The 14,868-nt window shown below is 38.4% G+C and overlaps 1 protein-coding gene across 1 annotated transcript; it reads right to left on the reverse strand.

Moving 5' to 3' along the window:
• Positions 1-12,068, reverse strand: OTOP1 (otopetrin 1; the record flags this gene model as incomplete). The annotated part of the gene is made up of 6 exons (XM_079534351.1): positions 1-171; positions 544-1,490; positions 2,672-2,802; positions 4,583-4,641; positions 7,961-8,097; positions 11,783-12,068. The coding sequence occupies 6 exons, from the start codon at positions 12,066-12,068 to the stop codon at positions 1-3; spliced, it is 1,731 nt and encodes a 576-aa protein (XP_079390477.1).
• Between the last annotated feature and the right edge of the window lie 2,800 nt (positions 12,069-14,868).

A 14,868-nucleotide genomic window follows, 5' to 3' on the forward strand; every position in this document is an offset into this window, starting at 1 on the left:
CTATGTTTTGCAGTTGACTTCAAAGAGTGAGGCAGCTGAATGCATCCGATAGAAAATAGAAAAAGGCATCGCAAGGTTCACAACAATTATCCAAGGTTCAAAGCCAAAAACGATTTCTTCCAGCCCATTGTCGTATTCTGGGCGGCACCCAAAAGCTGGCGGTATCCAAAGCTGCAAGGGAAGAAAGCAATGCTATATTAATTATAAATGATGAGGGACCAGCCCATAATGACTGTGCTCCCACAAGCTTGCAGTTTAGTTCTGGAAATATCTGAGCCCTCCCTGTTACTGGGGCACAACGGCAGAGATTTCAGCTTTTACTGTTAATAGTTTTTTTACGCTTCCTTTATGATGACTAAAAAAAGTTAGATTCCATGTTCAGATAAACTCTGTTCCCCAAAGGCATATCTACTTACTCTTCCAGAAGAATTAAAATTTACTTGCTACAGACTATGGAGCCCTGTAATTTTAACATACTTACAAGGCTAGACGGGTTAGGAAGATTTGGGTAGTAGCTTGTGATTTACGTTCAAAATGCCTTACCGAAAGGTTGCAGAGGAATAAAAATGCAGCAATGTTCTTCAGAATTCTCCTCTTGTTGTCAGCCACCGAGCTCCTGCTGCAGAGGGAGAACTCAGAGGCAAAATGCATGCCCGAATCACCTCCCTGACTTGTCCCTTCATTGTCACCGCTGCTCCCAACAGGTTCTCTGGCACAGATGCTGCCACGGAACAGGCATGGCAACTCCCCAACATCCTGGGCAGCGTGGCCATTGTAAATCTCCTTGTATGAGGGTGTAAGTGTCAAAGTGCTCCCTCGAGACACTGTCACTATTCGAAGCGTTTTAACATCATCATTCACCTTCTCCTGCTCACGATGTATGGATTCAATGATAAAGAGATTCTGAATGTATTTCTCAATGATGACCAGGACGGAATAGGGCAGATTATACCAGGTGTATTTGGGATGAGCCTGAGCACAGATAATCGCTAGGATGGAGCCCCAGGATAGGAGCCAGGACCCGGCAGCTGTGCCGACCAGCAGCTCTGCATCCAGTTTTCGAGCGGGATTTTTGGAGTTGTCCAATGACCTATCATCCAGTCTGTAGATCAGCAGGGCAATGACTCCAGCTGTGCACATGAGAGCCAGCACAAAGATTGCATGGAGGTAAAACATTGTCAGTGCTAACTCGCTTTTGATTTTCGAACGTCCAATCTGGATTAAATACACCACAACAATTGCTATTGTGCTAGTTAACACAATTAGTCCAAAAATCATCCCAACGGTTATGCCGTGGAATTTGAATGGAGTTTTGTATTGCTGATGGTGTTCTACTTTGCGGCCGATGTTCTTCCACAGGACATAGAGCATTGTGGATGCTAGAATATGGTATTCTATATTAAAGGGGTACAGGTAATATATTCCTTGAGAAAATATTGAACAGAGAGTTGTTGTTGTACAATTGCATTGAGGAGCATGGTCATCTAAAACTAAAGGAAAGGGAGAGAGATTAGAACTGTGAACTATACAGAATTATTGCTTGAAGTGAACAAATAAAACATAAATAAAACAGTAAAACATAAGGGTAAGATTTCAGTGAGATAACACATCGTGCTGTCCACTCAGCCATCTAAAATGGGCTCAGGTTGTTTAAGTCATTAGCATGGTCCCCAAACTGTGATCTCTAGCTGCTTAGCAATAACCACACCATGAACAAATGCTGCAGCAAAGTGCAGAGGAGCCTTTGTAGAAATACTGTTCTATTACACAAATATCAAAGATGCCAAGGGATTGAGTCCTCAATCATTTGGGTCGGATGGACAGCACAAATTTAATGAGAAGAAAGCTCCTCTCGTTTTGTATCAGTTACTTACACTAGTGTCACTTCTAATAACCACAGCACTTCATTAAATTTTTGTTTATGTCTAGGAAAAAGATAAACCACAGATACTTTCTTGTGATACCCCAGCATAGTTTGAAGGTAAAATAACTATGAATCTATCTACTCCTTCTGAGAGGAACCTGTGAAATCATTCTCTCTCTGCTGTGCAATAACCTGCATTGTAAACTCAAAGAACAAATTGCACATGTGTATAAAATAAATGTACTTAATGTGTATTTATAACCCAATCAAGTAATTTAAGAAAGCATACATTTCCACAGTGCCAGAAGATAGCATTTTTACAATGTGTTCATTTAAAAACACTCTGAATCATTCTGCCAAATTCCATGGGTCTGCATACCACGTTACCTCTCTCCTGGGAAGGATTTTCCATTATTCAAAATTATCCATTCTTGTTTCTCTACTGATAGTTTAGAAAATAGTAAATTATGTTTTTGCAATAGCTGTATTCAATTTACTTCTTTCATTTACTAATAAAAGGTTACTCAGTGATGTTATTCCTCAAAAGAATTCTTTTTTAAGATTCACTTGTATCTTCTGGCAATTGTTTTTATTCTGGACCTCAACCAATGGGCAGATAAAATGACAGAAAACCACAGCCTGAGTTGCATACATGATCATGGTAATACATCATCTTAGTTATTATATAAAAAGACTGTATATCAGTTGACTTCTTGCCCATACAGCAGGTACCCAGCTCTGTCCTGCAGAAATGTAGCATTTTGTGTGGGAGCAGCAATTCCAAAATGTACCAACACTTCATCTTACCTATTGTTATATTCCCAAAGCCAAGTGTGATCAGTCTTTCCTTATGTTCATTCAGTTGATGTTTTGACTCTGTTAACACTCCATTTGTCCACAAGAGCAAATTTGTGAACACAGAATGGATAACCCCAAACCTACAAAACAAGGTAATTATTGAAGGAATCTGCACAACATATATCTATATCTATATGTATGTTAAGTACGATGGATTAATAGTACCACATGTTGCACTACTTAGTGCAGGGAGAAAAAATAGTAAATGATCAAATGATCTCTCTAAACATGTTCCACAGTGGAGCACAATCAATGTTAGACCTTCAAATTAGCACAGAAACAAAATGGATTAATATATTCAAGCACAGATGGGATGCTTTCATGCTCTCTTTTGTGATGTTTTTTATTCTTTGGACTGGATATGTTAATGACAGTGAATTAACATTCTGACCAGGGTTAATTGTTCTGCAAGTTGTATTTCTGTGGTGCTTCTTCATACTCACTGTGGCTGGCCTTTCTTCTAAGAGATACCACTGCTTTGTCTAACTTCTAGTCCATGCATTTTTGTCTCCTGGAGATAGCTTGAAGACAACAGAGGGCTTTATCCCATTCAGACTACTGGTACAGTGAGGCTAAGTCTCCAAGTGGTTTTAAGAATCTTGGTCTTGGACAAGCCATGTCATGGCTTGGTGAAATAGAATGGCATCAGAGAAAGAAATGGGTTAATGATTCTGAAGCTTCTGGTAAAATCCATATAATACTTGTTCTTAATTGCCCAGCATTTCCCTTTTTATTATAGAAGACCATGGTATCTGTTTCCTGGGCACAATCCTTTCATTCACTGTTCTGCCAAGCATTATTCTCTTGCACCCAAGACTCATGATGTTTCTTCACTAAGAATCAGTTCTTTATTACTGAACTGTTTGCAGTGAATGACTTGCAATCAGGTATTTCAGAAATTCTACATATAAACAGAGCTGGTTTCTCCATGTGACACTGCAAGCCTTCTGCGATCACTCTGCTTTCTGCTATAAAGCTGAAATGTTTACCCAAGGGAGCTGAAAAAAGGAGAGCCATCATCAGAGCTGAAGTATCTGACTACATTTCTTTTACTTCCTACAAGAAGTGGCCAGCTCACTGGCAACTTGACATTATTATTTAAAAAGTTCCTATGTTTGTTTATTTCACTTTTGTGTCAAGACAATTCATGTTCACTAATCTACGCTTTCACAGAACCAAAATACATCAGAGCTAGATCTTCTGCCTCAAAGACCAGTCCTCAGTTCCATACCAAATGCATGTACTCACTTGTTTCAGAGAACACACCAATTACAGCAGGAGAATCAAGATCTGGTGGCAAAAATATGCAGAACCCTCACTGAGTGGGTGCACAGGATACTACTGGGGAGGCTGTGTTTGTCAGAGTATTTGCATGCCTGCGCCTAGCTCAGTGTTGATGAGTTCTTAATCATCATCCTAATCAAGATGAGTTCCTAAAAGGTCATTATAAAATATCCCAGATACACTGCACTGACTGCAGGTTGATGATGCAGATTCCATCTCAGCAAGAGAAAACAGAGTTGTGCATAGTTCTCAGATATAAATCTGATGCTTCCTTCCTCTAACAAACACACATGATTCTGGACATGTCATACGTTACACTCTTTCCCTCTCTCGTAATAAACATATTCTGTGTCTATCGCATGCTTTTAAGCATGCTTAAAAGAAGAAAAAAATAATTCAGACTGTTATCTTCCAACTTGGGTGAACAGTGTTACTTTTTATTTACAATAACACAACTAAGAGGAAAATGAAGCTTTGTGAATTTTCAGTGTCCCTTACACAGTAAAACCATAGGTGTTAAAACACTGTGCAGACGTGCATTTATTGCATTCTCAATGAGGATCAGATCTACTTTACCTTTCAAGTGTTTTGAAAGACTGGATAATATCCTTTGCATGACACCAAAGAAAGTATACCTAAATGAATGAAATAAAGAGAAATGTCATTATACTAATGCATATGTATGAAACTCAAAAAGGAAGGCATATCTGAAAACAGAAACCTTGATGATTAAATCCACTGATGACTTATACCATGGTGGCTCCATATCCACACCTGTAAAATTACTGCTGATCCTTTCCAACACTCTGCCATAACCTCCCAGGCATGAGGAGACTAGGATTTTTAGCCAGTGGATCAAGAGTAGAAAGTTTCAAAATGACTCATCAAAACACATTATGTTTCTGTATCTGAAGAGACTTTTACTTTAATGACAAAGGAAATAAAATAGACAATGTTTTGATTGCTGCAGAGTGTGCCGATGCTATCTTTGAATAATTTACTAAACACATGAAATTCTATGAAGGGAAAGAGACAAGTGAGAGGGCAGACAACTGATGAAGCAAACAATGGATGTTCAGAGAGAAAGAGAAAAGGCTGCTCTATCAGTCTGGGAGATGACTGCATTAGGAGGAACAAATGCAGTTGCACTCAAGTGCAGAAAGATCAAGCTGGAGAACAAAAGAGAGAGAATGGTACTGAGTTATTATGCTTATAATACTTCTTTCCCCTTTACTTGCTATCTCTGTGGTGAGAAAATGAAAACTTCAGGATGTAGCTAATACGAAACCTGTTCTAAAATCTGACAGGGGCAAGATGAATTATATTGATAAACCTCAGCAATGTTAGCGTGAAACTGGGATTACTGTTTACTCAGAAAAGCTCCTAGCATGCTGAACTTGACAGTTGGTGAACTAGTAGGAGGGAAAAAGATCCAAAGGTTTTGTTTTAGAGACCTATTTCAGAAATGGTATTGAAAAGTGCAAAGAAGTTGGGTTTCTTCTGCAGCAGCTACAGTGACTGGGGATACATTTTCTCAGAAGGTAGGGTACCTTCACAGCTGGTGCTGCCTGTGACGTTCATCACCTAATTTCTGAAAAAGACATGATTGTGCAGTACTCTGTAGCTCCTATTAGAAGTCCAGGGCACAAAAGACACTACTGGACATTCGGAATTGAGTTTGCTCAAATCCAAGAATCCAACCACCTACTCATCCAGTTAAGCACAAAAGGAAGCATAACCATTGCACAACTCCAGATGTGAAGACTACAAGATGCCATGGAAGTTCAAACTAAAATGAATAATTATCACCTTAGCCTTATCTCTGCCATAGGATATACGTGGTAAAATCTAACAGCAGATGTGAAAACATTCTTCAGAACTAAAATAAAAACGAAGCTTAGTTCAAACACTGAAATCAAGACAGTGGAACGAAAATAGGGATAGAAAAATAACTAAGGTAAAGAAATTACACACAATCTAGTTTTTGCTCCCAGAGCACATGTTGCATCAAAGGAACAAAGGGCTCTGTCTGTGAAAGAGCTTAATGCAAAGGCTGCCTTGGAACGGTGGAGATCAGAGGTAGGTCAGTGCTAGTTCATTGTTTGCACAGTTGCAGGATATATTTGTTCATTTACTGGCAAGTAATAGGATGTCTCATTATAGTAAAATACAACAGCATCCAACACATGTTCTGCAGAAAATGAATCTCTAGGCTTTCAGATGACAAGTAATTAGGAATCCCCTCTGGTGTAATTTCAGCCTGCATTTCAAGGACATGAGATTTTTCTTCAGTAAGAGGTATGTGGTAAATTACACACTTTACCTTTTCTTTGAGTGCTCATACTAACATTCAAGATTTCATTATTTTAAGCTAAGCAAATGATAAAATTAGCAACATGAGTGACGTAATATTAAATTAAACAAAATTATTGTTCTCTTTGTTCAGCTACATCTATTCCACACTCTAGTTCACAGTAGCTGGAATCACCATCAAGTAGGGGTTACTGGATGCAATAAAGAATGCTGCATGCAAATCAGCAGGAAAAAAAAAAAAAAGGCTCAACTTCTTAAGTTTGTTTCTCAAAAGTAAAGCAAAGAAACAGTTAGACACTGGTGGCCCTGTCTACAGCAGGGCATTGGAGCTTGATAATCCTTGAGGTCCCTTCCAGTCCAAGCCATTCTGTGATTCTATGGAGAGCGAATAGTATAAGAATGTAAAATTATGTCTACTTCCATCAAATATGAATATTGCTCTCAGACAAAAAAATAGAGATTTACTGCTTAAATTTCAATGATTTGTTTTTTCTTTTCTGCTACAGAAATGTAGAATGTAGGTGGTTTGATGGCTCACTTACATGCATCCACAATCACTAGAAAAACCATTATTTTCTTTCCTGTTCTTGCTCTCATCAGTGTGTTACTTAATTATCTTCAAAAGAGCATCAGATCCCCTGGCTGCAACTGATTATCGTTCTTTAGTGGCTCTTCCTTTCTTTCTTCAACACAAATCTGCTCATAGAGGCCTAAAGGAATTCGAATTTTGGAGTGTCCTGACAAGAAAGGGGATAAAAATCTCTATCTTCACCTTACTATGAAACACACCTGGCTCCTGCAGATATCAACAGTTCATTATTTGTGCTTTCACACAGACTGAATAACAAGCTGCAACAGAACTAGGCAGTATTCATGATCCAGGCACTCAAAATAAGGAAAACTATTAAGAAAACTGGCCAGCTCCTTTTTTGCTATGTCATGTAGAAAAGGGCAATATTTATTCAAGCAATAACAAATTTGCTATGGAACGTCACAATGTAATACAGAGACAAAGCCTGAAAGTAAACAAGTGGATGGAGTATTTTACAGGAGTCGTCGACCATCTTTGGTACTGCACAGCTACTGAGAAGCATAACCAAATGCTTCTGGAAGCAAAATTTATGTTTGTTTGTTACACAAAGGATGTGCAAGTATTTTATCACTCACAAAGAAAAGTTGTTTTTTTTCCACTTGAAGAATCGGGCATCCTTTCCTATCAGGGATATCAGAACAGATAGGTTGATTTTTGTGTGGCAAGTTGTGCATACAGAAACAAGTGAATTGTCTTATCATCAAGCTCCTCTCTTCTGCCACAAAATTCTGAAAAGCTTTATACGTAACAAACTGAAAAACGTATAACTTCAACTACAACGGAGGGGTTTTTTTAATTTCTTTTTTGAACCCATTGGAGTTTTCCAGCTGAGAAATTACTGAAATGTCAGGATGCATAGTCTGAATGTGTGCATAAAATTTATATACATGCATTAAAACTTAGCCCTCAAAATTATCTTGTTAAATAGTTAGATATTAGATAGTGTAAAATCCACTGATGATGAGAAGGAAAAAAAAAAAAAAAAAAAAGAAAGATATTTTTAGTAAGAAGTACCTCTATAATATAAAATTGCAACTGGTGACTTTTACCTGTAAGATGGTGTGTGCTGCATGTGTAACAGGAAAGATGCCTTCAGTTGGTGACAAACAGTTTGAAAAATCAATATAGTATCCAATTTTAAAGGAGTCCAGAATTAAAGTAATCACTGCAAATAATGTAATTCCACCTGCAAATGAAAAGATATTAGAAAATGTCATTGTACATAGACTAGAGACAATCTCTACCTCATGCCAAAATCTTGTTTAGGAAAATAAATGCAAATTGCTATACATATTCTTGTTTAGGGAAATAAAAGTGGATCTGTGTTCATGAGGACGACTCACTCAGAGTAATAGGTAAGATTACTGAAAGCCTCTGCCCAACACATCGCTAAAGCATACCACTATGCACAACTAGTCCATCCAGCGACGGACCTGAAGACTCTCAGCACCTTGTAGATGGCTCTCAAGTCCTTGCAAGATCAGCCTCTCAAAATGTAGCTCTGGAGCAGCCATATAGTGCATAAATTAATGCTTTATGTGGTCACAAAGCCAACTATACAGATCAGGGGAACTGAACAATAATGTTACAGTTTCCAGACCCAAGAGCTCTATAGCAGGCAGTAACACAATCACTTGATATGCCATCTCCGTTGTTTGGAGGCTACACTTCATGCCAAAGACCAAAACTGCAACAAGCTGTGCAGGTTGGTTTTTAGAAAGGAGCCAAAGATGAAAACTTCAGTATTAAAACTTAATCCTAGTTATTGATATATACCATTATTAAAAATTTTGAAGATGGTCCCGCTATTTTTATATTTGTTTATATATATATATATATATACTTATATATACAAATATATATATATAAACTTATATATATATAAGTTTAAGAAATATTATATAATTTTTATTGAGCACTGTACTAAGAAAATTTGATTATTTTTCTAATGTTCATTGAAATTTCTGTATTTTAGAAGATCAAGAATAGGATTTTCAGTATTGCAAAGCGTTGGCTTAATTCTTCCTATTAGCCATTAAAAAGCAGGAAACCAAGATGATACAGTTGTGAAAGTGTCACTCTGAAAATAGAGTTTGGATTTAAATAAAGGACAATTTAATGCAAGTAAGAAAAAGATGTAAGCTGAAGTCTGCCAAGAGCTGGGCAAGGTGACCAGCCACCTGTGCTTTAAACTGAAGATGTGCTGCTGGAGAACATAAAGAAATAAAGCCATTTGTGAAACCAATCAATTTCCCCTTCGAGTTCTTTGTCTCAGCAGGCTGAACTTCAAAATAATGATTACAGAGCTTTTCATTACAGGAAAGTGTCCTCAGAGGAATAAAATTTGGAACAACAAAAGGAAAGAAGTCCATCTATACAAGGCTTCAGCAGTTTCCCCGGGATTATTTGGGTCAGGATAGCAGGACTTTGTTTAAGACAAAGATCTCACAGGAACTTTTGTCAGTAAGTAGAAGAGGCTGGTCATGCAAGCTGGAAGGGAACTGCTCTAGTTCACAAAGTTCATATTTAGGCACAAAAAGACTTCAGTAAAACCTTTCTGTAAGCAATTCCTGTCATTGGCCATTTCGCCTTCTAGCTTTGTTAAGTGTGTGCCAGGACTCCGCTACAAAAGGTCTTTGTTAAGTTATTCTCTTCCCATATTTGCCATAGCCACCTACCACCACTTTCACCAAAATGATGATCACGGTTTGAAGGGAATCATGAAAATACACTGAGCCTGTGTTTACATGTTGTACTAGTTGATTCACAGACATTTTCTCCAGCGATGAAAGCAAGGACATGTTCTTCAAAAGCAGCTGATAAAGCTAGTCGAGAATTGCCAAGAGCTTTCTGTGGAAAGACTTGATGAAAATGTGTCAATGCCCCTCATTTTTGGACTTCTCTGCCAGATAAAAGATTTCTATGCCAAACCATTGATACAGGGAAAAACAAGAGGGATCTTGGCAGAGGAACTGCCACCTTAGCTCAGCTAAGTTTTCTCTTACTAGTACAGAATAAAGGAGTTTTATGAGCTTGATGTAACTACAAGAAACTCTTAAGAATAGGAAAGTGTAGGACTTTCCCTAAGGACGAATTTATTGAATTGCAGCATAGACATCCAAGAAAAACCGTGGAAGCCGCCACAGCCAAGAACATATTACAAAGAGCAACCCTGTGCTAGTAAAAGAAATGGATAAGGTAACCGAGTAGTGCATTCCAGGATCTTATTTCTCAATGTCTGTAGCTCCTTATATCCTGTAGGACAAATGAAATGCTGTGAATTCTGTGCCAATAGAAGAAAGGGCAGGGGGTTCTGCTCTTCTCACCCATGTTAAGTAGTATTTATTCCATACTTAGGAGGAGAAAGTTTTTCTTTGTAAGAAAAGCATAGCTTGATCCAAAATAGGATCAAATTAAAGCTTGCAATTATGAATTTTGGTATGATTTAAGTCACAAAAGGTAATAAATGAAAAAAATGCCTGAGAACTGAATATTATTTTGGAAAACAGTGAATAACCAAAAGAAACAGTTGGCACATAAGTCCATACATTCAAGAGAGTCTACAGACCATGGCTGTATATTGTTATACATTAAAAAATAATAATTAAAAAAAATCCCCTAAAAAATCCTCAGAGTAATTTTTATAAAATAATTGCTAACAGGTGCAAAGAAAAATGAAAGACACACAGCCACTGAGACTAAACTAGACTTTCACACCACAGCCTTACTTCTCAAACTAATCAAATTTTAGATGTTCTTGGGATTTTCATCTAAGTTTTTCATTAGCTGATGCTGTGATAATTGATTGCTGTATCTTTGCTAGAGCAAGAAAATACTTCATGCCTAGGCTGTTTTATAGTACTCAACGTACTTACTTTCCAACCTACTATTTGAAGTACCAAGACTGGAAAAGCAGTCAGTAAAGCTGGGCTTGTCTATTCCTGTATGTAATGTTGATTTGGGTTTCCTTTTCCTGGGAACCAGAAATATGGCATTCGGTGGGACTGCAGTGTGCCCCACCAGTCTTTGGTATAACTTGTGTCCTTACAATAGGCACCTGAACTGCAAGTAATGGCCATGACAGCCCTCCATTATCCTTCTGGAATTGTATATTTTTCTTACAAGTAATGCTAGCTTTTGATTACTTTTACATGTTTATATATTTTACCTACTAAACTATACACTGGTTTGGACAAGTATCTTGCCCTCTTCTAATTCTAGGTTATTCTAAGGTTTGATGGTTGAATTTGGTGATCTTGAAGATCCAGCCTACAGATGGTGACCCAGGGCAGCCTGACCTGTTGTTGGCAGCCCTGCTCATGGCACGGGGATTGAAGCTTCTCGTCTTTAAGGTCCCTTCCAACCTAAGCCATTCTGTGATTCCATAAAACTATTCTAAGGCATCACTGGACACGTGCAAATGGGAATATGTGGAATACATGAGTGGAGAGAACCCTTGGGGACATTTCTGACTGGTGCTACCATAAGGACTATTTCATTGCCTGGAAAAGGTGGTAAATCCTGTGGGAATGTTGCACGTAACAACTGCCTCTTCCAAAATCTGTATTTTATTTCTTATGTATTGTCAAAGTAGCCTGGTACATGCGGGAAAGGGGAAAAAAGGCTCCGTACTTTTCAGCACCGTAAGTAGTACATTGGGAAGTGGGAATGTTTAGGGACAGTTTTCCCACATGATCCCTCATTAGGGATCTTTATGCCTGTATTTAACTAGCACTCGTTGTGTGTGCACAAATCCCCAGCACCAGGATGCTCCCTGATAGAGATGCAGAGGGGATCGGTGCGGTATGGAGGTGGGTGATGGCACACACACACATCCCGTGCCCGGTGCCACCTGCATGCCATATACTTACACTTCAGCCAGCGGGCTCCAGCATGTGTGTCCTTGTCTCGGATCAGCCTCCTTTGCGTGCAGCTCCTGCACAAGTACCACAGCATCCACAGCAGCTGGACAAGCATCAGCGTGATGAGGTAGGAGAGCAGATGGCTCTTGCTGATACCGACGGCGTGCACAGCCCAGGCGAAGGTGAGCAGCAGCCCAGCCAGGAACAGGTTGATGCCGTACTGGCTGCTGAGGATCTCGGCGTTTTTCTGCGGGTAGCTGCCTCCCGCGGAGGACGAACCGCCGGCTTTCTCCATCTTCCAGCTGCTCGCTGCGGGCCCCGCTTCCCCGGACAGCCCCAAGCCCGGCCCACAGCGGCACCGGGGGCGGAGCGGGACCGCCGGCCCTCGCCGTGCCTCCCGCCGCTGCGGGGCTGCTGAGGGGCTGCGGGCACCGTGCCCTGGGTTCGGCCAATAGCTGGGGACGGCAGCAGGACCAGAGGAGAAACCGTTCTGTGACCTATAGCCAGAAGACAGGACTGCACGCAAACCTCCAGATCCGGAGCACCAGTTGCTTGCCTGTGGGGGCTGACAGGAACTCATCCCAGCGTAAAACATGAAATATTTCAGGTGGTATTTTGTTTGTGTACAACACGAATTCTCCTAATTCTAGGTGTTCGCGTAGCCATAGGTTGGAGGCCAAATACAAAGATAGACTTGTCCTTATTCTGGCCAGGCAGGTCTCACATCTTTACCCTAACCCTGGTGGTGGCATATCAAACATCCAAAGCAATGGTGTTTGTTTTTATTTTGTTTTTTAACACTCTGCAATCTATGTCTTGAATGAAATTAAACCACTAACTCAACTACTTAAACAACTGGAAGGAATGAGAAGATGGCATCTATTTTACTCCAACTGGCAAAACTTAAGGTTTTAAGCTTCTCTTTTGAAGCTAAAGAACAAAAGTAACAAAGGACATTTCTGGTAACAGATGAACACATAAGCCTTCCATCACCTCAGAACTACATTCGTTCTTTTCTGAAGCTTGTAGAACTGCTATGTTCTACTTGGTATCTTACCCAATTGTTACATCTAAAGAAAAGGAAGGTAGGTGCTTTCATTTTACAGAGCTTCTACATGTAACTGTCTGGGTTATTTTATTTCCATTCTTTTTAAGGGGATTTTAAAGCATCTAGTTTTACCTATGAAGAAGAGCTCTTTGACACTGGCACATATTCTCATTCTCAAAAGAAATCAATGGAAATGGACAAAAAATAATATATATCTAGAGAGAGCATGGTTTGAAGCCAGCAAATATATTCATGCTTTAGTGCAAGTAAGGCTTTTGACAATCTAATCATTGTTTTCAGGAAGCTATTAAGATATCTCTTTCTGATGTCTTGCCTTAAGTTCTTGATTTGTAGAAGGAAAATAAGGAAAGCAAGGAGTTGACAGAACTGGAAGTACCAACAAGATTTTGTCAGGTTGTTAATTACAGCAAACATTCTTACCAGATTCACCACTACTTGCTTTTGAGCATACAAGGATATGAGTATTGCATATGATACTCAGAATGGTTACCAAAAGACCTTGCAAGACTTCTGTGCAGTAAGCTTCTCTCTCTACCTGGCATTCTCAGAAAAAGACAAAGTAGTCAGAGGGCAAATACCTCTAACCAAGTTATACAAACTGGTTTTACACAATCAATTAACCCAGCTGAAAGGTCATGAAAGACAAACACGGGCAAAATGATGGGCTGACAGACCAAGAACAGTGGAATTTGATGGCTAATCTGACCAATAATTAATCACTTTTATACAAAGTTTATTAAGATGTCCTAAAGAATACATTTGAAACAAACATGTAGCAAATATTAATTCAAAAGGACAAAACAACTTAAAGCACCCAGAGTATTTATATAGTTGATAAATAAAAATACAATGACTATTACCATCCCTGAGCAACAGTGCATTTAAATATCATAATGAACAAAGTAACTCAATGTGCACATCTGTGCAGACATAAAATTGTTGGAATTTGTTAAAAGATTAAGATTTTATGATCTTTTCAGTACAAATGTTTTTTTTTTTTTTTTTTGAAAATTCAAATATTTTATTCAAATTTTTTTGAAAAATCAAGCTGTTTACAACCAACTTAGCAGTAGTGTTAATGTATTTTGGTTTGGTTTGACTGATCCTTTAAACTGCATACTGACAGCAATTTTTCTTCAGTGAAGCAGCAGTAACTTCAGACATCTACATTTTTCATTACTAAAAATTTCACATATTGTTTTTTCAGCAATGGTGTGAATCTGAAAGTCAGGATTACGAACACAGACTCTTCTAACTGTCCAGACTTCAAGCAACAACCACAAAGAGTAAATTTAAGCAAGTTTCAGCACCCAGCTTTTACGTTCTCATATCTTCCATAAAAAATGTTTAACACAATGACATATACAAAATGGTCTGGAAACTAAATGGTGCCCAGATACTTTAGTATCACAGCCAAGCTGAACAAACTGACAATGTTATTTTATTTACCCAGATGCGTGTGGCTAATGGCTTTTCATTTAATACTGATCTCTATTGCTGAGGAAGGAAAAATGGCAATTTTATTAACAGGCACTTTAAAGAATGAAAAGTTACTTTTTGAATAAAATACATAGAATAAAACATAGTGCATACATCAAAATAATTTTCTTCGTGCTCCTAATTTCTTGTGTAACGTTCCTATTGTTCATTGTATTGCTGGTTACTCACAACTCGATAGCTCGCCTTTGGCTGTAGACAAATTATGTCAATACAAGTGTAATCCATTTATTTCACTGTTGGCACTGTCAGATTATCAGTGATGTAAATTTCAACCAGCTTTCTAGATCCTTACTCAAATCCATATCTTTTTTTCAAATACTTACATATTTGAAGTCAAGGGTTAGATCAATGAAATATTTCCTTCATTGAAACACACATAAAATTATAAATCTAGTGGATCAATAAATGTCTCCTCTGTTGTCATCTATCTCCAAGTTTATAAGCTCAAAGAGATTCCAAATATTAGTATTTTAGCTATCAATTCAAATGTAAAAATAGCATATTAAAAACCATAACGTTTAAATTT

Source organism: Tetrao urogallus (genome assembly GCF_951394365.1).
Source record: "Tetrao urogallus genome assembly, chromosome: 4".
Lineage (NCBI taxonomy): Eukaryota > Metazoa > Chordata > Aves > Galliformes > Phasianidae > Tetrao > Tetrao urogallus.